Raw genomic sequence first — 24296 nt, forward strand, 5'->3', positions numbered from 1 at the left:
AGAACCTCTATCTTGGGGAATATATAGGGTACAGAAGTGCATTAACAGTGTTCTTTCTCCTTCAGGGTGTGAATCTTTACATTAAGAACTTGGATGACACCATTGATGATGAGAAGTTAAGGAAAGAATTTTCTCCCTTTGGATCAATTACCAGTGCTAAGGTAGATTAATTGCAGAGTCTTCCAAGCACTGGGTATGGAGATGAATCTGACCCACTCCCTTCCTGCCAATACCCCCATCCCGCAGAGCACCTGAATCTTTCCCATTCCCTGCTGCTTCGTGCTGGTGTGGGGACAGATGGTGCTACAGTATGAGCAGAGGAAATCCAGACAGGTTGTTTTCATTTGCCTTGAGGCCTGTCTCTACAACTCTGCCACAGTTTTTCCTCCCTAAGAAGGAAGGTTACTTTTGAGGACTTTGGAACTGAAGCTGGGAACTTCCACCCTGGTCTTATAAGAAATTGGACAAGTAGGGCGGAAAGTTTGTTTTTCCATGTTTGGGAATTACATCATTTGCTTGATTTTCTTTGATAATTGTATCAACTGAGTTTGCAGGTTGAGTTAGTATAAACTCCATTTTAATGATAAGGAATTTGGTTTCCTTGAGCAAGAGAGTGCTGATTACTTGAGCATGGAGTATCCTTTGCCCTTTGGGTTGTTACAGAAACTGGTGGCAGCTGAAGCTTTGGGTCACGGCCTAATGCAGATAGTAGTTCCATGGCGCAGCTATAGCAGATATCATGAAGTTCTTTAGGTGAACAGAAAGGAGGCGAGGGTAGGCTGATAAAGGCTTGTTGGCCCTGCTTCAGCTTCACAACCTGGGAGTGTAGTGCAAGGGAAAATGGCAATAAGGAGAGTTGACTGGAGGCACAAGCCAACCCTATGGAGTTTACCCAGCTCCTTGATCCTTCCCTCTTATCACCCCTTGACTGGCCTCCTCAGTGTAAGGAAAGATTGTCTCTTGTGCTTTGCAGCATTAATAGTCAGGCTGACACTTGCAACAAGAGAACAGAAGAACATAGGAAGTTTCAAAGGCACCATTTTCAAAATATGATGTTGCATTATTTTCCCAATTTTATTAGTCCTTCTCACTTTTGTTGAGCTGATAACATCTTTAGATCCATGTCCTCAATTTCAGTACACAAAACAGTGCCAAACACATATTCATAATGCTACGAAAGTTTGAGGAGGTAGGTAAGAGAAAGCAGTGACTTTTCCCGGTGAGGAAAAAAGCCATTAGTGAATGAATTAGTGGGAAAAGACCATCTGAACCAGTGAATTTGTGGCTTAGTTGCTATTTGCCCGAGAGCATATCATGAAAATTGAGGGCAAGTAAATAGATCTGTAAGGGCTGTACAGCTTGGTAGAAGCAAAGCTGGGATGAGAATCTAGGATGCCTTTCTCCCAGCTCATCTTTTTTTGTCCTGCTATTTGTGCTTCCCATTGCGTTCATGGTGGCATCCATTGGTGACCCGGTGGTTCTATAGTTTTGTCCGTATGTGGTATTTCAAAAGTGTTTTCTGACTTTGTTAAGAGCTTAGAAAATTTGTTCGAGCATGGTCTCGGAGCAGATGAGTTCTGCAGTGCCTGGTGGTAGTTTCTAGATTTTAGAAAACTTTGGGTTTCTGTTTCTCCTGTTAACCAATCATAGTATCTAAAACCTTAGAATCACCTGGGAACTTAGTAAAGAAGATGCCTAGATCCTGCCGTCAAAGTTGGTTAGGTAGGGTTATATCCTAGGCCAAGGATGAGAACCTCTAGTGAAGCAAAACCTGGATTTTCTGAACAGCTGTCCCCACCTTCAGCATTTGTACACTTTTCTCTTACATAGTTGATCTTGTTTTGTAGGTGATGCTAGAAGATGGGAGAAGCAAAGGGTTTGGCTTTGTCTGCTTCTCATCTCCTGAAGAGGCAACCAAAGCAGTCACTGAAATGAATGGACGCATTGTGGGCTCCAAGCCACTGTATGTTGCCCTGGCGCAGAGGAAGGAAGAGAGAAAGGCTCACCTTACCAACCAGTATATGCAGCGGGTGGCAGGAATGCGAGCACTCCCTGCCAATGCCATCTTAAATCAGTTTCAGCCTGCAGCTGGTGGCTACTTTGTGCCAGCAGTTCCACAGGTGGGTTAGCTGTTCCTCCAGGCTGCAAGAGTGGGGGAGGGTGGTTTTTAGATACTGGAGTTTTATAATGTCAGGGTAATGACCCTTCAGGTAAAATGAAGGACTTTTCCATGGTCTCATTCACAGTGACAGGTAGAGTAAGACAAATCCTTATTAATGGACTCATTAGCTTTTGGTTGAGAGAGCCTCTTCTGAATAAGTAGCCTTGGCCCTGGTAGTGAGATGAGATAGTGCTCTAGTTATGTTCGGATTGTTGAAACCATGGGCTTGGCTGCCATTCTTTCTTGTAGGCTCAGGGAAGACCTCCATATTATACACCTAACCAGTTAGCACAGATGAGGCCTAATCCACGCTGGCAACAAGGTGGGAGACCTCAAGGTAGGTGGTGGGGAACAATGACTTGATTACCCAGTGTATAGCTGGCTCTGTTTCCCCGCCTGCTTTTTCTACTTGCTCCCTCCCTGGTGTAGCCTAAGATTCTGGTCCATGCTGCATATCAGTGATAGGCACTTTCTGTTCTTTTTTTACCAGGCTTCCAAGGGATGCCAAGTGCTATACGCCAGTCTGGGCCTCGTCCAGCTCTTCGCCACCTGGCTCCAACTGGTAATGCTCCGGCCTCTCGTGGCCTCCCTACTACTGCTCAGAGAGTCGGTGAGCAAACTGGCCTGGAGAAGCATTGCCCAGGGAGGAGGGAGTCAGGACAACTAGGCTCTACCCTGGGTTGGTCAGTTTGTTGGGCCTATTGTATTTTTTGAATCCTGGGTCTGTAATAGCTCTGTACTTAGGTAGGTATTTTAGAAGCAGAGAAGCGATATGAGTTCTAAGAGTGTTATTACTGGAACATTCTGTTCTCATCAGTGACTCAGTGTGGAAAAGATGAATTGTAGGTGCTTTTGCTAGTTGGATGTTGCAAGAGAGCTTGTTCTTTTGGGAGGTTCAAGGAAACTTCTTACAGAATATGTCCTGTATTCCAGATGTGGAGAGAGTTCTGTCATTGGTCGGCTCTTCCTCCAAAGTAGCAGTAGTGGCCCCATGTGTGATGTGTTGTGTGAATGTGCTTTGGAATTTCTCTTTCCGTGGGACGTGGCCAGTTGGACATGTGCTGGCAACACTGATGTGCATTTGCTGGTCTGTTGTAGGGTCTGAGTGCCCGGACCGCTTGGCTATGGACTTTGGTGGGGCTGGTGCCGCCCAGCAAGGGCTGACTGACAGCTGCCAGTCTGGAGGTGGTATTGGATGCACAAGAATGGGGAAAGATGGGATTTTACGGGTCTTTGCCCAGACTAATGGGCTTAAATTGTATTTCTTCTTTTCCCAAGGTGTTCCCACAGCTGTACAGAACTTGGCACCGCGTGCTGCAGTTGCTGCTGCTGCTCCTCGGGCTGTTGCACCATACAAATACGCCTCTAGCGTCCGCAGCCCTCATCCTGCAATACAGCCTCTGCAGGTGAGGGCCACCAAGCAGAATGTTGAAAGGGTTTGCCCCATTTCCACTGATTTGAAAGATGCCTTTGATTTCTTCAACAGGTATTAACTGCCTTCTATGTCAGGGCACTGTGTCCTGCATGTTGAATGAATCAGATATTCTCCCTCCCTGCAGATGGTTCTTAAGGGAGAGAAGGGATTTGAAAATGTAAACACAAATAAAATACAAGTTGTGCTAAATGTACTTTTAATAACAATACACTTAGAAATGTCCCAGAGGAGGCTTTTACAACATAAATATGCTTAGCTCTTTGAACTTCTGGGACACTGTCACATTCTAAGGTGCCTGCTAAACAGTGGGTACATTAAGGTACAGATGAGAAGTTCAACTTCAGAAATGTTCAATGGGTGTTTGGACCCAGATCTAAGCTGGTACTTGCTGTCTCAATGGCTGTTCCCTAAAAGTGTGCCAAGATGCAGCCATTTTGTTTTAGCGCTCACAAGCAGTTCTGTAGAACTACCCATATTCAGCTGTGAGGCCCATGAGCTGCTCAGCAGATTCCTCTTTAACCATTCCCCCCATGTTCTCTGGAATTTCTTGGAGCTTGAGGCTACGTAATAATATCTACAAGGCCCTTTTTTCAGGGCTGTGACCAGCATTGATGTGGCATGCTGATATTCCTAAAATATTTGGTAAAAAGTACAGTAAAGGTGATGTGTTTTAATTATAAATGTTTTTGACAGTCACGGTCTCTACCAGGAATTCATTCTAAAGACATACTCTCACTTTCAGAAAAAGGCTACACACACACAAATGTTCACTGTAGTCTTGGCTTTGAATTCTTGGGTAAATGATGAAAGAATACTTGCAGATTTGTTTATATTATATTCATCTCACCTTCCCTTCTTAAAGTGTGCCCTTATTATAGTTACGTTTGATCTCTTGCTTTTTCTCTCCCTGCAACCCTGTGTCCCCAAATCAAAATTAGTTCTTGAGAGCAAGGACAGCTACATGATATTTCACATAGTAGATAATTCAGGTGCTGAATGGTCAGGCTCCTGACCCATGTCCTTCCTTTTTGTTGTCACAATGTTCCCTCCTTGTTCCCAGGCACCACAGCCTGCAGTCCATGTGCAGGGCCAGGAGCCCCTGACCGCCTCTATGCTGGCCGCAGCACCCCCCCAGGAACAGAAGCAGATGCTAGGTGAGTGATCCATGGGCTTGCAGAAGTGGGGCAAAAACCTGGTACTGCCCTGGAGACCAGTATCCCTTTACTGTGACGTAATCTGACTTTTTATGAAATATCCTTCCCACAGGAGAACGTTTGTTCCCACTCATCCAAACAATGCATTCAAACCTGGCTGGAAAGATTACAGGGATGCTACTGGAGATTGACAATTCAGAGCTGCTGCACATGCTGGAATCTCCCGAGTCCCTCCGCTCCAAGGTGAGCCAGTGCTCAGACTGATGATTTAGCTAGCCCAACTCAGAAGGATGAGGGGCCAAAAGAGAAGGGTCTGCAGCCTCCATTACTACCTTGTGCTGACCCTGTGATCTGGGGCTGTTTCCTTGGATTTAGGAAAGTAGCACCAGGAGAAGCCTAAAGATCATTTCCACAGTCGACTTTGGTCAGCCCTAATCAGCCTCTGGGCCTGGGCACCAAGGAGGGCAAAGGGCTGTCTTCAGGTTTCCCTGACCAGCAGTGATCTCTCCCAGGTGGATGAAGCTGTGGCGGTTCTACAGGCTCATCATGCCAAGAAGGAAGCTGCCCAGAAGGTGGGCGCTGTTGCTGCTGCTACCTCTTAGACAAGGAAAAACCGTATGTTTGGCTGTTTTTATTTTCTGGAATGGTTTTGGCTTATCAGTGTCTTCCTAGAAATTGGGCACTGCAGATAGAGCCCTGCTTCTGCTGCCACTTCCTCTGACAACTTGGGCAGTCTCTAATCACCTTTGAACTTTATCTGTCATCTGAAGTTAGTAAGGGAAAAGGAGAAGAGACGTGTTGTGAACTGTAAGGAGCAAACAGTTTCTTTCACAAAGAGCATCTGGTTAGATTCTTTATGAGGATGACCTTGTTCATCTGGAATGGTGATGTATAGATAAAGGTTTCTCTTATTGGATCCCAAAGCCTCATTTCTATACGCATTATCCCCCTGGGTTGGCCTGAGGTTGGTAAGGTCTCTTAAGGGTATGCACCCTGCTTAGCTATGGAAACACAGCAAGGATCAAGTGGAAGAGAACATACACCTGACTTAGTTACAGGATGTGAGCCAGTCAACTTCATACTTGGTGGGCCAGGGCATGGGCAAGTGCCAAGGATTAGTGTGTGCCATGGAAAAGGAGGGAAACCAAGTGGGCAAATAGAAAAATCTGGCGTGAAGGTGGGCACTGATGTGGCCTTGGCATATCCTCCTTGTCTCAGGGGCTTCAGGAGCCGTCATTAGGAGCTTAATTAAGCAAGAGAACCATAGAAGCGTTGAGTAGAGAATGATTAGAAGTGGATAAGTTGGGGCTTTACTGATCTAGGGATCTCAATCATAGGTGATTTTTGCCCCCTAGGGGATATTTTGGCAATGGGTGGAGACATTTGGCTGTCAAAATTGGGAATGTGTTACCTGAATCTAGTCGGTAGAGAATCCCAGGATGCTGTTCAACAAGCTACAATTCACAGGACAGCCCTTCACAACAAAGATGATCTTGCCCAAAGTGTTTGTAGTGCTGGCATTTCTCATGGCTGAGAAATTCTGCTCTAAAGTACCTTTTATAACCCAGAAATGTCATTGAATTCTTTGTCCCTAAAAGCAGTTCTTTTGTATAATTATATGTGTTGGTGCTTTTCTTTGCAGGATTCAAAAGCCAAATAACCCCTCATGGATTTCAGCTCAAAGTTTGAAGACTTGTTACCTTGTCCTATGGACTTCAACACCAAGAACCACAAAATGCAAACTTAATAGGTCATTTTGTATCAAAAGGTCAATTACAATGCACCTAGAATTTTTCAATTACACGAATATATTCTCTGGGTTCTGCTGTGACCCAGACAGTGTTAACATTTTTTTTATTGTGAGTTTTGGTTTTTTCCCCCAGAAGTTGGTTTTATTTGATGTACCCAAGTCTTAAGTTTCTCAATAAAGGAAAAAAAAAAACCTCCATTAAACTGCCTCTGTCTTCCCCATGTTATTCCAACCACAGTTTATAGTCTATAAATCCCAATTTCATTGGGAAAAATTTTAGCAATGTAGAATCAAATGGACTTTCCTGTGTAGTTTATTATCCTTTATTGACTCTTATAAGAAGCCAATTTTAAGTTATTAAGGTATGTAGAATTATCCTGTCCCATTGCATTCCATTATCATAAGAGCCTTTTAATTAGATATTAGACCCATTGAACTTACAGGGAACAGAAGTCTGGTATGGCAAAGTGGCGATGGTAGCAGACCTGGGTCTAGCTCTGGAAGATGTCTGGTATGGTGGGGTTGTTGGCACATGGCCCAAGGACATAGGGTGACATCTGCAGAACAGGGCTTGTTAGTTGGCTTCTGCCTTCTTGGGCCACATTGGTTGGGGCCTGATTCAGTTTACCCTGGGTAGCATGTCATCAGATCAAGCTGCCAGTATTAAGTAACCAGGGTGTCTTGTGGCAGTGGGGAAGGAGATAGGTCTTAGTGACAACAGCAAGATTGTGAAGTGTTTTATGACTTTAATCAAAGCTTCAGAAACCTGGCCAACGGAAGTGCCAGCCTATCATCTGACTGCTTTCTTTGCCCTCCAACCATGTCTCCTTTCCTTGGAATGTTCTCTCTTGGCCCTTCTTTTGACAGGCTCCCCCTTTCCCACAAGGTCTTACCTTAAATATTGCTATCTCAGAGGTCCTAATGGACCCATTTTTTTTTTCCGGGTATGGGGAGGCACCAGGCATCAAACCCGGGTCTCCTGCATGGCAGGCGAGGACTCTGCCTGCTGAGCCACCGTGACCTGCCCTGGCCCCATCTCTTGTTCCATATTACCGCGGCTAATTTGGCCACCTGTTTCCCTGGTGATCCCTCTAAGCTACTCTGGGCCTGGGCTGTGCTGGTGGCTTTGTGTGGGAATCCTATGGGGTTGAGACGGTCGGGCCCGGGGCGGAAGCCAAGTGCTAGCTTCCGGTGGAAGAGTTGGGGGCGGGGGACAAGATGGCCGCCCGCGGGAGGGTATCCTACCTGGGTGAGCGGCATGGCGGCAAGGTGGGGTCTTTGCTGGTGGGGTTCACGTTGAGTAGGGGTTCGGAGCAGCAGGAACTGAGCACAGGCCTGCTGTCCCAGGCAGTGAGCGGCGGTCTGTGCTGGTCTATGGGGCTTTCTTTTAAGCCTGTGAGGGCTCCCGACTCGTAACGGTTTTTCTGGTCTTAACGCTATCCAGAGCCCCTTCTCATTCGGACCCTAAAACCAGTAGGGTCTTCTACTGGGGTCTCAGACTTAAACCGTCGCCCCCATTCATTCTGCAAACTCCGCAGCTCTTGCCCTTTGGAGGAAGGAGTTCCCAGATAAACCAGGCAATTATGGAAACAGCCTCACAGCGTGGTTTGGTGAGCGCTGTGATGGGATTGTAGTATTCACAGAGATGAGGAAGGCAGGGGTAGCGGTTTTGGGGAAATACCGCTCCATCCGGAGGGATAAGAGCAAGCTTCCTGGAAGCTGTGAGACTGGAACTGGGTTTGAACAATCAGGACATAGCCAAACAGCCAAGGTGGGAGAGAGCAGCCTCTTTCCTGGATGGAGACCAGAAAGAGCAAAAATTCAGAGGTGTGCAGTAGCCTGGTTTTAAGGGGCAGATAGTTCTCGTTAGGGGAGCAAGGACTAAAGAGGCTGGGGACATGGGCAGAGCACAGGTTATAAAGGTCAGTGTGCCATTCTAAGGAATTTGGATTTTGTCCTATGGGCAGTGGGGCGCTTTTGAAGACTTAAGGAGGGAATTAACGTAGTCACATTTTCACCTTAGAATCCTTCTGGTGGCTGGTAAAGAGTCCATTTAGGAAGCTGTCATAGTAACCCTAGATGAGGGTCTTAAGGGTAGGGAGAAAAGTATACCTCACAAAGTCGTTCATGTAGCAGACGACTGCAGGGACATCCCCACTTCCTATACCTGTGGCCACCATGCGAACAGAGTGCTCTAGCAGCTGTACCAATGGTACGGAGGACATTGGTTCTGAAGGTGCTTGTCTTCTTTGTAGGTGGCCTATCAGAGAAGGTGGACGACAAAGTTCTTCATGCTGCTTATATTCCTTGTGGAGACATCACAGATGTTCAGATTCCACTGTATTATGAAACAGGTGAGTGCTTTCAGTGTTTTTCAGATTCCTGTTGCCAGGAAAATAACCTGTGGGAAAAAATCTGAACCATGTGCATTTTGTGTATGGCTGATATGTAATGATATTAAAGAGGATGTCTCTAGGTAAACATGACAGATTTTGGTGATGCGAAAGAATTGTTTTGGGGCCAAGAAGGCCAGGTTGGTGGTGTGTCTCTGGGCTGAAACTTAATCTGTTGGATTTGAGGGGTCTTTCTTCACATTGGAACCATTTAGGGATTTTGATTTCTGATTATTTAACATAAAAACTCTATAGTAAGAATCAGGAGGAAGATAGTCTTAGAAAAATCTTTAAAGGTTTCATACTACTCCTGGGTAGCTGAATTTCACCCCACTGTGACCACACCAGACCTCCATTCTTCATGCTGTGCTGTTAAATAGCAGAGGGGAGCAGGGAAGTTGGCCCTAGCTGTGGAGCCTTGGTTTCTGTTCACCTGGGTGAGTTTTCCTTCACTTGATATCACAGTTACGATGCAAGTTTTTATCTGATCCTTTGCTTTTTTAAAATTGGAGTTTTAGATCCAGCTTTGCCACTAACTTTGTCTGTGGCACTTAAATTCTCTGAGCCTTCAGATCTTCAAATCTTAAAGTGGGTAAGACTGACTTGTTAGGCCCTTCTACCCTTGAGTTCTATAAAATGGTAACTCCTGTTGCTTGTGGTCTCCCACAGCTAAACTAGCTTCTTCCTAGGACAAAGACTGCTCTCTTTAGTATTCACCTTACTTAGTGGAGAGGTCAGAGCTGTGTGAACAGTTGATACTCAGTTGAAATGAACAGTTGTTAAACAACTTTTTCTGTTTTCTCTAAGTTTTTGAAATTAATGTGAACAAATGCTTATAAAAATTACTTAAGGTTTAAAATCTTTGGTGGAAATGAGATATCATCTCACACCCACCAGAATGGCCATTATTAATAAAACAGAAAATGACAAGTGCTGGAGAGGATGTGGAGAAAGAGGCACACTTATCTACTGTTGATGGGAATGTCAAATGGTACAACTACTGTGGAAGGCAGTTTAGTGGGTCCTCAGGAAGCTAAATATAGAATTGCCATATGACCCGGCAATACCATTGCTAGGTATCTACTCAGAGGACATGAGGGCAAGGACACAAACGAACATTTGCACACCAACGTTTATAGCAACATTATTTATAATTGCGAAGAGATGGAAACAGCTAAAATGTCCATCAACAGATGAGTGGCTAAACAAGCTGTGGTATATGCATATGATGGAATATTATACAGCTAGCTGTAAGACAGAAAAAGTTATAAAGTATATAACAATATGGATGGACCTTAAGGACATTATGCTGAGTGAGATTAACCAGAAACAAAAGGACAAATACTGTATAGTCTCACTGATATGAACTGACATTAGTGAATAAACTTGGAGAATTTCATTGGTAACAGATATCATCAGGAGATAGAAATAGGGTAATATATTGGGTAATTGGAGCTGAAGGGATACAGATGGTGTAACAGGACTGGTTGTAAAAACTCAGAATTGGATAGCACAATACTACATAACTGTAATACAATTATGTTAGAACACTGAATGAAGCTGAATGTGAGAATGATAGAAGGAGGAGGGCTGGGGGCACAAATGAAATCAGGAAGGAAGATAGTCGATAAAGACTGAGATAGTATAATCTAGGAATGCCTAGGGTGTATAATGATAGTGACTAAATGTACAAATTTAAAAATGTTTTTGCATGAGGAAGAACAATGGAAATGCCATTACTGCAGGATGTTGAAAATAGATGGTAATTAATATTTTAAAATTTTAGCTTATGTGTGAGACTAAAGAAAAAATGTTTATTTGGTACAAAATTTGTATTTTGACTAGTGCATTTCCTAATATAGCTTCTGTGGACAGCTTAACTGAACACTGTTAAGTACATGGAACCTTGAGTAGGGCATAAAATTTTGTAGGATTGTCCAGTGTGATGCCCCAATAAATCCCAGAGTGATTTGAACAGTGACTAAAAAAGTATTTGCAAAGTCCTCTTGGGGGAATGATGAGAAAGGGGGAAATTCAGCTTCCCCAAGTGGAGAATTCTTGATATTCTCACAAGCAGTGGGGACAACCAAAGCAGTCGGCTGAGCCCCAAATTTGGGGTTTGTTCATATGAAACTTAACCCCACAAGGAATAGGTTAAGCCTACTTAAAATTAGGCCCAAGAGTCACTCACAGAGAACCTCTTTTTTTTTTTTTTAATTAAAAAAAGAATTAACAAAACAATTAGAAATCATTCCAATCTACATGTACAATCAGTAATTCTTAATAACATCACATAGTTGCATATTCATCATTTCTTAGTACATTTGCATCGATTTAGAAAAAGAAATAAAAAGACAACAGAATAAGAATTAAAACAATAATAGAAAGAAAAAAAACCAAAAAAAACAAAAACAAAAAACCTATACCTCACATGCAGCTTCATTCAGTGTGTTAACATAATTGCATTACAATTGGGTAGTATTGTGCTGTCCATTTCTGAGTTTTTATATCCAGTCCCGTTGTACAGTCTGTATCCCTTCATCTCCAATTATCCCTTCTCTTTTTTTTTTTTTTTTTAAATTAACGGAAAAAAAGAAATTAACCCAACATTTAGAGATCATACCATTCTACACATGCAATCATTAATTCTTAACATCATCACATAGATGCATGATCATCATTTCTTAGTACATTTGCATTGGTTTAGAAGAACTAGCAACATAACCGAAAAAGATATAGAATGTTAATATAGAGAAAAAAATAAAAGTAATAATAGTAAAATCAAAACAAAACAAAACAAAACAAAACAAAAACCTATAGCTCAGATGCAGCTTCATTCAGTGTTTTAACATGATTACTTTACAATTAGGTATTATTGTGCTGTCCATTTTTGAGTTTTTGTATCTAGTCCTGTTGCACAGTCTGTATCCCTTCAGCTTCAATTACCCATTGTCTTACCCTGTTTCTAACTCCTGCTGAACTCTGTTACCAATGACATATTTCAAGTTTATTCTCGAATGTCCGTTCACATCAGTGGGACCATACAGTATTTGTCCTTTAGTTTTTGGCTGGATTCACTCAGCATAATATTCTCTAGGTCCATCCATGTTATTACATGCTTCATAAGTTTATCTTGTCTTAAAGCTGCATAATATTCCATCGTATGTATATACCACAGTTTGTTTAGCCACTCTTCTGTTGATGGAAGAGAACCTCTTTTGTTGCTCAGATGTGGCCTTTCTCTTTAGCCACCACAACAAACAAAAGTCACTGCCCTCCTCCTGTCTACGTGGGACATGACTCTCAGGGGTGTGGACCTTCCTGGCAACGTGGGACAGAAATCCTAGAATGAGCTGGGACTCAGCATCAAGGGATTGAGAAAACCTTCTTAACCAAAAGGGGGAAGAGCAAAATGAGACAAAATAAAGTGTCAGTGACTGAGAGATTCCAAATAGAGTCAAGAGGTTATCCTGGAGGTTATTCTTATGCATTAAATAGATATCACATTGTGTTTTAGTTTGCTAGCTGCCGGGATACAATATACCAGAAATGGAATGACTTTTAAAAAGGGGAATTTAATGAGTTGCTAGTTTACAGTTCTAAAGCCGAGAAAATGTCGCAATTAAAACAAGTCTATAGAAATGTCCAATCTAAGGCATCCAGGGAAAGATACCTTGGTTCAAGAAGGCCGATGAAGTTCAGGGTTTCTCTCTTGGCTGGAAGGGTATATGGTGAACACAGCATCATCTGTTAAGTTTCTCTCCTGGCTTCCTGTTTCATGAAGCTCCCCGGGAGGTGTTTTCCTTCTTCATCTCCAAAGGTCGCTGGCTTGTGGACTCTCTGCTTCTCAGTGCTGCAGCATTCTCTGCTCTCTCCGAATCTCTCATTCCCCAAAATATTTCCTCTTTTATAGGACTCCAATAAACCAATCAAGACCCACCCAAATGGGTGGAGACATGTCATCCCCTAATCCAGTTTAACAACCATTCTTGACTAAATCACATCATCCAGGGAGATGATTTCATTACAGTTTCAAACATACAGTATTGAATAGAGATTATTCTACCTTTATGAAATGGGATTTATATTAAAACATGGCTTTTCTTAGGGGGCATACTTCCTTTCTAACCAGCACACCTTGTTAGTCAACATGTAATGGAGAGCTGGAGGTGCATGCCTGAAAATGGAGAGCTGTGTTCCAGTAGCCATGTTTATTCAAGATGATTGTATAATGATACAGCTTTTGTATTGTGACTGTGTGATTGTGAAAACCTTGTGTCTGAGGCTCCTTTTATTTACCTTATCAACAGATGAGTAAAACATACAGAATAAAAATAAATAATAGGGGGAACAAATGTTAAAATAAATTTAGTAGATTGAAATGCTAGTAATCAATGAAAGGGAGGGGTAAGGGGTATGGTATGTATGAATTTTTTTCTGTTGTCTTTTTTATTTCTTTTTCTGAATTGATGGAAATGTTCTAAGAAATGATCATGATGAATATGCAACTATGTGGTGATACTGTGAATTACTGATTATATATGTAGAACGGAATGATTATAAAAAAGAATCTTTGGTGGAAAAAGTGGATATTTCAAAGTTTAAAACTTTTGTTCATTACTTAGCTATATTTAAAACAAAATGACTTTAATATTTCTGGAAGATTTGTTGCATAAACCAAGAAAAATCTAAAAATCAGATTTTTGCTTTCTAAATGGCATCTGAAATATGACGTTTCCTCTTAGTGTCCCATGTATATTAATGATCCATTTCTTTTTTTATTTTTTATTTTTATATTTTTATTGACAAAACATAACAACATACAAACACAGATATTCTTAACATATAAACATTCCATTCTTGATGTAGAGTCAATGACTCACATTATCGTATATTCATTACCATGATCATTTCTTAGAACATTTGCATACGATTGACTTTTTTAAAAAACTTTTTTATTGAATAATATAACATATAAACAAAGCAAAGAAATAAAAGAGCCATAATTTTCAAAGCATTCTTCAATAAGAAGTTATAGGACAGATCCCAGAGTTTGTCATGGGCCACCACAGGATCATCTCAGATTTTAACGATCCTTTTCTGCTTTTATAGAAAAGCACCGATGATTTGCTTTTGTTGAATTTGAGTTGGCAGATGTAAGAAATTTTCCCTGTTTAGTATATGACTAGTTTCATTCATTGTCACTGGTTACGAAAGGTGACACTCTCCATTTGAATGCTTTTCTAGGCATGGTGGTGGCAATTGCAGAGGACAGGGAGTGCAGGTTGAAAGAAGACTCACCAGACCTGAATCACTGTTAACCTCATGTAGTCCAAATGTAGAGAAAAGGTAATGCTTCTGCTTTCCTGCAAAACCCTACCCAGGGTCCACCCAGCCCTGAGGGTTCTCTCCATCCTCAGTGTTTCTACAGAACCCTCTGGCCTGGCATTACTAATTCCTGTTCCCTATGTATTCTTTCTCTCCATAACCAAGAGTGCATGTCCTCACACCACCAGCTTTAACAGATGATTAAGAATTACACATTCTTTTTTAAATACAATCCAGGCAGGTAGGAAGGAAAATGTCTTTTTTTCCTGTGCTTGTGCTACTGAGGTTTTTTGTTTGTTTGTTTTTTTGCTACTGAGTTTTTATTTGAGCACTGACTACAAGAGGAATTGAATTGAACTTTTTCTTTGTATTCTTTTTGCAGGCTGCTGCAGCAGCTATCAGCAATGTGTTTGACTGAGTATTTTTTTCTTACCGAAACTGCTATTTGGTGCTACTTTACAGTCTGGTTGAACCTCATCCACATACTAGCTTCCCATTTTCCACATTTTCAAAGTTGTATAGAAAGTAAAAGTTGTCATAATTTGAAAATATTCACAATAAACTGGCCATTTAAAAAATGAATTCTTATTCAGACATCCCCTCTCCATTTAACATTAGCATAAAAGATCCCAGCCATCTTTGTTGGCCAGTCTCTCCCTCACTGTTTTATGTCTGTAGCAGGGGCTGGCAAACTGGTCTGGGGGCCAAATCCTTCTTACAGCCTGTTTTTGTATGGCCTGTGAGCTAAATATTTTTCCTTTTTTTTTATTGTATAGTATAATATATATACAAAGCAAATAAATAAAGCAATATTTTCAAAGCAGTCTTCAAAAAGTGGTTACAGGATAGATCCCAGAGTTTGTCATGGGCTACCATACGATCCTCTCATATTTTTCCTTCTAGCTGCTCCAGAATATAGAAGGCTAGAGGGCTTAAATACTTTTTTTATCATCACAATCGACTTTTTTTTGTGAACAATAACATATATATAAAAAAGCTAAAAATCTCAAAGCACAGCACCACAATTACTTGTGGAACATATTTCAGACTTGGACATGGGTTACGATTTCCCGTTTTTACTTCTAGCTGCTCTAAAATACTGGAGACTAAAAGAGATATCAATTTAATGATTCAGCATTCATATTGATTTGTTAAATCCTATCTTCTCTGTATAACTCCACCATCACCTTTGATCTTTTCATCCCTCTCCTTAGGGGTGTTTGGGCTATGGCAATTCTAACTTTTTGATATTGGAAGGGTCTGTCACTAATATGGGGTAGGGAGATGGATCTATCTGATGTCCTGAAGAGGCTGGGCTAGGTTTCAGGACTTATTTGGACCAGGGACCCATCTGGAGATTGTAGGTTTCTGGCAAGTTACTCTAGTGCCTGGAACCCTTGTGGAATCTAATATATTGCTCTGGGTGTTCTTTAGGATTGGCTGGAATGGTCCTGGTTGGGGGTTGGCAGGTTAAGATAAGTAGCCAAGTCTACTTGAAGCTTGTGTAAGAGCAATCTCCAGAGCAGCCTCTTGACTCTATTTGAACTCTCTCTGCCACTGATACTTTTTAATTACACTTCTTTTCCCCTTTTGGTCAGGATGGAATTGTTGATCCTACAGTACCAGGTCTGGATTCATCCCTGGGAGTCATCTCCCACATCGCCAATGAGATTTTTACCCCTGAATGTCATGTCCTGGTAAGGGGGAGGGCAATGATTTCACTTGCAGAGTTGGACTTAGAGAGGGTGAGGCCACATCTGAGCCACAAAAGAGGTCCTCCACAAGTAACTCTTGTAGTAACCTATAGGTGATCTAAGCTTCTTTGCTACCTACAAGAATAAGCCTCAGAATCAAGGGCATGGCCAATTGACTTGGGTGTTCTTAAAATTTGACAGAGTATCAGGGGATTCCCTGATGATAAGGTTTAAGAGTTCCATGTTTTTTCTCCCATCCCTCAAGGGACTTTGCCAATACTTTTTGATTATCTGCTTGATATACTCTAGGATGTATCCAGGCATTACATTAGTCTATACAGGGTTAAGGACCTGTTTCTTATTCTGGCCTCCCTGTGTTTCAGTTGTTCAAATGAGTTATACAGATAGGTTGAGTTAGATTATGCGCTACCGAAAATTTCAGTTCCAGACCAAATAAACCTTTCTTCCTTTTTCTCAAAGAGTATGTGTGGTTCTAAAATATAGACAATATCTTCCTTACCCTTGTGTTCTGAGTTACCTTAACCCCAACTGATCGGCTGCGTTCTTATTTCTAAATATCAGGTTATATATATATAAAACAGCCTCTCAAAATCCAGAAATAATAATTACCACTCCAGATTTAATGTGTCTGCTCTAAAAGTTTACAGTCTAGGCCCCTGTTTTCTTTTAAGCATTTTCTAAAGGAGACCACACCATTGTTGTTCTTTTGTTTCTGGCTTATTTAGCCTTACCAAGTGTCCCACAGGTTCATTCGCATTGTTGCATGCCTCACAACTTTGTTCCTTTTTGTAGCAGCACAACCTTCATTCATAAGTATGTTCCCCAATCTACTTCTCAATCAGTGCATCTTCTGCCACCAGGCATCATCAGGCATCATCAGGCATCATCAGGCATCGCATATAGTGCCCAAAGTCCACAGTCCATCAACATTCTCTACTTTAGATAATTGAATTGTTCCCAAGAGAAAGAAAACCAATAAACACACCCTTGCCAAATAGTAAATCTAAGCTTCCTCTTAACTCTTGTCCCTCCCTCTATTATTTACCTCTGCTGTTGTGGTGATAGTGCTGATGTTTTCCCTATGAACATAACCCATAACATGCAATAAGTTTTCCTCCTGTACCCTGAACTTAAACACTCTTTGTACACTAATCACATCTTTGAAGTAATTCTTGCAAGAACCAGTTTTTATTAGAATTCTGGTGTTAATCAGTGGGACATATAGGTCTATACACCCTTTTCAATCTTGTTCATCTTTAATATGGTAATATTACTTATAGACCCACTAGGGAATTACCTTCACTTCTATCTATTTCCTTACATTGGAGTTCAGCCTCATTAGCTAATCATTCACCCATTTCTAGCTTCTATGTATCTCTAAGTTTCCTATATTCTATATTATAAGCCTCTAGTTATACCTTTATGCTGTCATAAAAGTGGAATCATACAGTATCTCTCCTTTTGTGTCTGGCTAAATTCACTCAGCATTATGTCCTCAAGGCTCGTCCATATTGTCATGTGCTTCAGGACATCATTTCATCATACTGCTGCATGAAATTCCATTGTGTGTATATACCACATTTTATTAATCCACTTGTCTTTTGACGATTGTGAATAATGCTGCTATGAACATCAGTGTGCAACTGTCTGTTTGTGTCATTGCTTTTAGCTCTTCTGGGTATATATACCAAGTAGTGGTATTGCTGGGTCATAGGGCATCTCGATATTTACTTTCCTAAGGAACTGCCAAACAATCTTCCATAGTGGCTGCACCATTATACATTCCCACCAGCAGTGCATAAGTGTCCCAGTTTCTCCACATCCTCTCCCAACATTTATTTGTCTAATAGCAGCCATTCTTATAGGTGTGAGGTGGTATCTCATTGTAGTCTTGATCTGCATTTCCCTTATAGCCAGTGAAAATGAGCATCTCTTCATGTGCTTTTGAGCCATCTATATTTGCTCTTCAGAAAAATGCCTATTCATATCTTTAACCCATTTTATAATTGGGTTTTTGCTCTTTTGTTTCTGAGTTGTATGATTTCTTTGGTATACAGGATATCAAACCTTTGTCTGATATGTGATTTCCAAATATTTTCTCCTATTGAGTTAGCTGCCTCTTCACCTTTTCGACAAAGTCTTTTAAAGTGCAGAAGCATTTGATTTAGAATATTCCCATTAATTAGAATAGCTACTCCTGCTTTCTTCTGGTTATGACTTGCATGGAAAATCTTTTTTATCATCCTTTCACTTTCAATCTATTTGTATCCTTGTGTCTAAGATGAGTCTCTTGTAAGCAGCATATAGTTGGATTATGTTTCTTAATCCATTCTGCCAATCTGTATCTTTTAGTTGCTAAGTTTAGTCTGTTAACATCAGTTATTACTAAAAAGGTATTTCTTGAATCCACCATCTTACCTTTTTAATTTTATTTATCTGATCTATATATTCTTTTTCCTCTTTCTCTTTGTATTCTTTAAATTACCCTTAGTGGTACTGTTCAATTCTGTGCCCTCCTCCAGACCTCCTTCTCCTGTCTTTTTTTTTTTCAGCCATCAGAACTCCTTTTAGTATTTCTTGTAGGGTCGGTTTCTTGTTGACACGTTCTTTGAGGACTTCTTTGTCCATGAAAACTTTAATCTCTCCCTCAGTTTTGACGGACAGTTTGGGTGAGTACAGAATTCTTGGCTGGAAGTATTTCTCTTTCAGGATCTTGAAAATATCATACCACTGCCTTCTCGCCACCAGGGTGCTAGTTGAATAGTCTGAACTCAGTCTTATTTGGTTTCCCTTGTATGTAGTAGATTGTTTTTCTCTTGCTGCTTTCATGATTTTCTGCTTCTCTTCAACATTTGACAGACTGATTAGTATGTGTCTTGGGGAAGGCCTATTTGGATTTATTCTGTTTGACTTATATATTTATGTCCTTCATGAGAGTTGAAAGTTTTCCCCCATTATATCCTCAACTACTCTTCCTAGTCCTTTACTCCTTTCTTCTCCTTCTGGGACACCAGTGATTCTTATATTTGTGTGCTTTGTTTTGTATATCATTTCCATGAGTTTCAATTCAATTTTTTCCGTCTTTTTTGCCATTTGATGTTTTGAGTCTTCAAAGCCAATTATCCTGTCCTCTATATCACTTAACTTTTTTTTTCTGTCTCTTCAAATCTGGTGTTATGTGCCTCTAGTATGTTATTTATTTGGTCAACAGAATCTTTAATTTCTGTGATATCTGCTATTTTTCTATTTATTCTTTCAAATTCCTCTTTATGCTCTTCTGTCTTTTTGATCTCCTTTATGTCATTTGTTGTCCCACTTATTTTATTAAGTGGGATATTTATTATTTTATTAAGTAGAGTTGTATGAGCATCTTTGATTAGTTGTTCCAACAGCTGTGTCTCCTCTGGTGTTTTAATTTGCTCGTTTGGCAGGGCTATATCTGTATGCATTGTGATGTGCTTAGTGATCTTCTGCTGTCTTCATCACAGCAGATGATGAAATCAATAAATATCTTGATTGATTTACTTTGGGAGTTGATTTCTTTCTGGTGTTTTAATTTGCTCATTTGGCAGGGCTATATCTGTATGCATTGTGATGTGCTTAGTGATCTTCTGCTGTCTTCATCACAGCAGATGATGAAATCAATAAATATCTTGATTGATTTACTTTGGGAATTGATTTCTTTCAGTAGCCTAAGGCCATGTGTGTACGGGATGTACAGCCCAGAGCAGGGAACGGGATGGGGAACTCAGTGCAGTGATTTGTTTCAGGGCAGGTATAGGCACAGGTTGGGGATGTTACTCTGATGCTTGTGAATGTGGGTGCCCAGTAGCTTGGGGTGATATCACTGTGTGTGTACACTAGTCTGGGGGGGTGTAACTCTGGTCTAAGGCATGGGGCCCTTTGTGCACATGTGTGGAGCTGTGGCAGCAGGTCAGCTTATGCCTTCTTGGATTGGGAGCAGTTGTAACTCGGCTGTGCAGGTCAGCGTTTTCTTAGAGCTCAGAAGTGTGGCTGAGGGCCCTGCTCATGCATGGTTCTAGGACTGCTATAAAGTGCAGTCCCAGAGGTGAGTGATGTGATTGGAGGCCTGTGCGCGTGCATGGGCCTAGGAGCACCGTAAACTGATGTGCAGAGCTCAGGGGAGGGGCTTGGTGAGGCTGTGCGACACTATGACCCGTGGGGCAGGGTAACCTAGATATGGAGGTTAGTGCCTACAGCCTCTATGCGCTGGCAACAGACTATAGGAAATAGAGAGGGGGAGATAGTGCTCAGAAGGGGTGCAGGAGAGGTGGGTTGGTCTGCACTTGGGGTGGGGGTGTGAGGCAGGTACATACACTGGAGCCGGTGGGGTGGGGGTACCTAGAGCATGGGGAATGGGAGTGGGTGACAGTGTTCAGGTGTGTAGGGTATGGGGTGAGTCGCCGGTCACAGGGCTGCACTGGTGAGGGTAGTGCGCTTAAGAAACGCGGTGTGGCTTACTTCCTAGTAAACTCCCATCTGCACTCCCGCGGGCTCTGCACCTCTGTGCCAGGCTCCAGGTTTCTGCCTCTCAGTCCCTTGGCATCTGCAACCAGGGCTGTCCCATGTGGTGCAGAAGGCTCTCCTAGGTCAGCCGCACTCCGGGATCAATGCCTCAGTTGCCCTTCTGTCCCTTCTCTAACTTTTCCATGGAGCAGAACTAATCTCTAACTGCTCAGTTTAGCCATCTTCCCAGAAGTCTCCGAAACGCTACTGATTTTTGAGTGTTGATCTTGTATCCTACCACTTTGATGTGCTCATTTATCAGTTCTAATAACTTTGCTGTGAATTTTTCAGGATTTTCGACATATAGTATGGTATCATCTGCAAATATTGCGAGTTTTACTTCTTCCATTCCAATTTAGATGCCTTTTATTTATTTTTCTTGTCTAATTGTTCTGGCTAGAATTTCCAGCACAATATTGAATAAAGTGGTGACAATGGGCATCCTTGTCTTGTTCCTGATCTTAGGGGGAAAACTTTCAGTTTTTCCCCATTGAGGATGATGTTAGCTGTGGGCTTTTTGTATGTTCCCTTTATCATGTTGAGGAATTTCCCTGCTATTCCTATCTTTGAAGTGTTTTCATCTAGAAAGAATGTTGAATTTTGTCAGATGCCTTTTCTGCATCAATTGAGATGATCATGTAGTTTTTCTGCTTTGATTTGTTGATATTGTGTATTACAATAATTAACTTTCATATGTTGAACTATTGTTGCATACCTGGAATAAATCCCACTTGGTCATGGTGTATAATTCTTTTAATGTGCTGCTGTATTTGATTTGGAAGTATTTTGTTGAGGATTTTTGCATCTATATTCATTAGAGAGATTGGTCTGTAATTTTCTTTTCTTGTAGAATCTTTGTCTGGTTTTGCTATGAGGGTGATGTTGGCTTTATAGAATGAGTTAGGTAACCTTCCCTCTTTTTCAATTTTTTTGAAGAGTTTGAGCAGGATTGGTACTAATTCTTTCTTGAATGCTTGGTAGAATTCACATGTGAAGCCATGTGGTCCTGGACTTTTCTTTTTTGGATCTTCTTGATGACTGATTCAGTCTCTTTATGTGTGATTGGTTTGTTGAAGTTGTCTATGTCTTCTTGAGTCAATGTTGGTTGTTCTTGCCTTTCCAGGAAGTTGTCCATTTAATCTACATTGTCTAGTTTATTAGTGTATACTTGCTCATAGTATCCTCTTATTACCTCCGTTATTTCTGCAGGGTCAACGGTTATGTCTCCTCTTCCATTTCAGATTTTCTTTATTTGCATCCTTTCTCTTCTCCTTTTTGTCAACCTTGCTAATGGTCCATCAATTTTATTGATTTTTTTTATTGATTCAAAGAACCATTTTCTGGTTTTGTTGATTTTCTTGATTGTTTACATGTTCTCAATTTCATTTATTTCTGCTCTAATCTTTATTGCTTCTTTCCTTTTGTTTGCTTTGGGATTAATTTGTTTTTCTTTTTCTAGTTTCTTCTGTGTAAACAATTAATTCCTTAATTTTTGCTTTTTCTTCTTATAGGCATTTAGGCAATAAATTTCGCTCTTAGCACTGCCTTTGTTGCATCCCATAAATTTTTTCTTTTTTTTTTTTTTGCATGGGCAGGCACCAGGAATCAAACCCAGGTCTCCAGCATGGCAGGCAAGATCTCTGCCTGCTGAGCCACCGTGGCCAACCCCATCTCATAAATTTTGATATGTTGTGTTTTCATTTTCTTTGTCTCCTGATATTTACTGATTTCCATTGTAATTTTTTCCTTGACCTATTGGCTTCTTAAGAGTGTGTTGTTTAGCCTCCATGTATTTGTGAATTTTTTTTTCTTTTTTTTTTTTTTTATTAATTAAAGAAAAAAAAGAAATTAACACAACATTTAGAAATCATTCCATTCTACATATGCAATCAGTAATTCTTAACATCATCACATAGATACATGACCATCATTTCTTAGTACATTTGCATCAATTTAGGAAAAGAACTAGCAAAAAAACAGAAAAAGATATAGAATGTTAATATAGAGAAAAAATAAAAATAATAATAATAGTAAAAAAAAAGAAAAGAAAAGGAAAAAGAAAAAAAAGACAAACAAACAAACAGACAGACAAAAAGAAAAACAAACCTATAGCTCAGATGCAGCTTCATTCAGTGTTTTAACATGATTACTTTACAATTAGGTATTATTGTGCTGTCCATTTTTGAGTTTTTGTATCTAGTCCTGTTGCACAGTCTGTATCCCTTCAGCTCCAATTACCCATTATCTTACCCTGTTTCTAACTCCTGCTGGACTCTGTTACCAATGACATATTCCAGGTTTATTCTCAAATGTCCGTTCACATCAGTGGGACCATACAGTCTTTGTCCTTTAGTTTTTGGCTAGACTCACTCAGCATAATGTTCTCTAGGTCCATCCATGTTATTACATGCTTCATAAGTTTATCCTGTCTTAAAGCTGCATAATATTCCATCGTATGTATATACCACAGTTTGTTTAGCCACTCTTCTGTTGATGGACATTTTGGCTGTTTCCATCTCTTTGCAATTGTAAATAACGCTGCTATAAACATTGGTGTACAAATGTCCGTTTGTGTCTTTGCCCTTAAGTCCTTTGAGTAGATACCCAGCAATGGTATTGCTGGGTCATATGGCAATTCTATATTCAGCTTTTTGAGGAACCGCCAAACTGCCTTCCACAGTGGTTGCACCCTTTGACATTTCCACCAACAGTGGATAAGTGTGCCTCTTTCTCCACGTCCTCTCCAGCACTTGTCATTTTCTGTTTTGTTGATAATGGCCATTCTGGTGGGTGTGAGATGATATCTCATTGTGGTTTTGATTTGCATTTCTCTAATGGCCAGGGACATTGAGCATCTCTTCATGTGCCTTTTGGCCATTTGTATTTCCTCTTCTGAGAGGTGTCTGTTCAAGTCTTTTCCCCATTTTGTAATTGGGTTGGCTGTCTTTTTGTTGTTGAGTTGAACAATCTCTTTATAAATTCTGGATACTAGACCTTTATCTGATATGTCATTTCCAAATATTATCTCCCATTGTGTAGGCTGTCTTTCTACTTTCTTGATGAAGTTCTTTGATGCACAAAAGTGTTTAATTTTGAGGAGTTCCCATTTCTTTCTTTCTTTCTTCAGTGCTCTTGCTTTAGGTTTAAGGTCCATAAAACCGCCTCCAGTTGTAAGATTCATAAGCTATCTCCCTACATTTTCCTCTAACTGTTTTATGGTCTTAGACTTAATGTTTAGATCTTTGATCCATTTTGAGTTAACTTTTGTATAAGGTGTGAGATACGGGTCTTCTTTCATTCTTTTACATATGGATATCCAGTTCTCTAGGCACCATTTATTGAAGAGACTGTTCTGTCCCAGGTGAGTTGGCTTGACTGCCTTATCAAAGATCAGATGTCCATAGATGAGAGGGTCTATATCTGAGCACTCTATTCGATTCCATTGGTCCACTGTGGCTTCATAATATGCCTTAAAGTCAGGCAGCGCGAGACCTCCAGCTTCGTTTTTTTTCCTCAAGATGTTTTTAGCAATTCGGGGCACCCTGCCCTTCCAGATACATTTGCTTATTGGTTTTTCTATTTCTGAAAAATAAGTTGTTGGGATTTTGATTGGTATTGCATTGAATCTGTAAATCAATTTAGGTAGGATTGACATCTTAACTACATTTAGTCTTCCAATCCATGAACACGGTATGCCCTTCCATCTATTTAGGTCTTCTGTGATTTCTTTTAACAGTTTTTTGTAGTTTTCTTTATATAGGTTTTTTGTCTCTTTAGTTAAATTTATTCCTAGGTATTTTATTCTTTTAGTTGCAATTGTAAATGGGATTCGT

The 24296-nt window shown here is 40.7% G+C and overlaps 1 protein-coding gene and 1 non-coding gene across 15 annotated transcripts in view; both read left to right on the forward strand.

Annotated features, from left to right (window-relative positions):
• Positions 1-24296, forward strand: part of PABPC4 (poly(A) binding protein cytoplasmic 4) — a 92911-nt gene that overhangs the window by 25782 nt on the left and 42833 nt on the right. For 3 of the 14 annotated variants that reach the window (XM_077150180.1, XM_077150168.1, XM_077150173.1), the window contains exons 7-17: positions 66-161; positions 1848-2120; positions 2411-2498; positions 2652-2771; positions 3260-3346; positions 3440-3567; positions 4657-4750; positions 4863-4993; positions 5263-5365; positions 6393-7749; positions 8756-8854. In XM_077150180.1, the coding sequence (XP_077006295.1) occupies positions 66-161; positions 1848-2120; positions 2411-2498; positions 2652-2771; positions 3260-3346; positions 3440-3567; positions 4657-4750; positions 4863-4993; positions 5263-5352 (1107 nt within the window). In that variant the 3' untranslated portion in view covers positions 5353-5365; positions 6393-7749; positions 8756-8854. Of the gene's footprint in view, positions 1-65; positions 162-1847; positions 2121-2410; positions 2499-2651; positions 2772-3259; positions 3347-3439; positions 3568-4656; positions 4751-4862; positions 4994-5262; positions 5366-6392; positions 7770-8755; positions 8855-14140; positions 14243-15819; positions 15919-24296 lie in introns of those variants that run through there. The other 11 variants (XM_077150169.1, XM_077150171.1, XM_077150172.1 and 8 more) reach the window with 11 other exon arrangements.
• On the forward strand, positions 248-381 carry LOC143675374 (small nucleolar RNA SNORA55). The gene has a single exon (XR_013171600.1). It is a non-coding gene; the product is annotated as a small nucleolar RNA SNORA55 (small nucleolar RNA).

Source organism: Tamandua tetradactyla, chromosome 2 (assembly GCF_023851605.1).
Source record: "Tamandua tetradactyla isolate mTamTet1 chromosome 2, mTamTet1.pri, whole genome shotgun sequence".
NCBI classification, from domain to species: domain Eukaryota; kingdom Metazoa; phylum Chordata; class Mammalia; order Pilosa; family Myrmecophagidae; genus Tamandua; species Tamandua tetradactyla.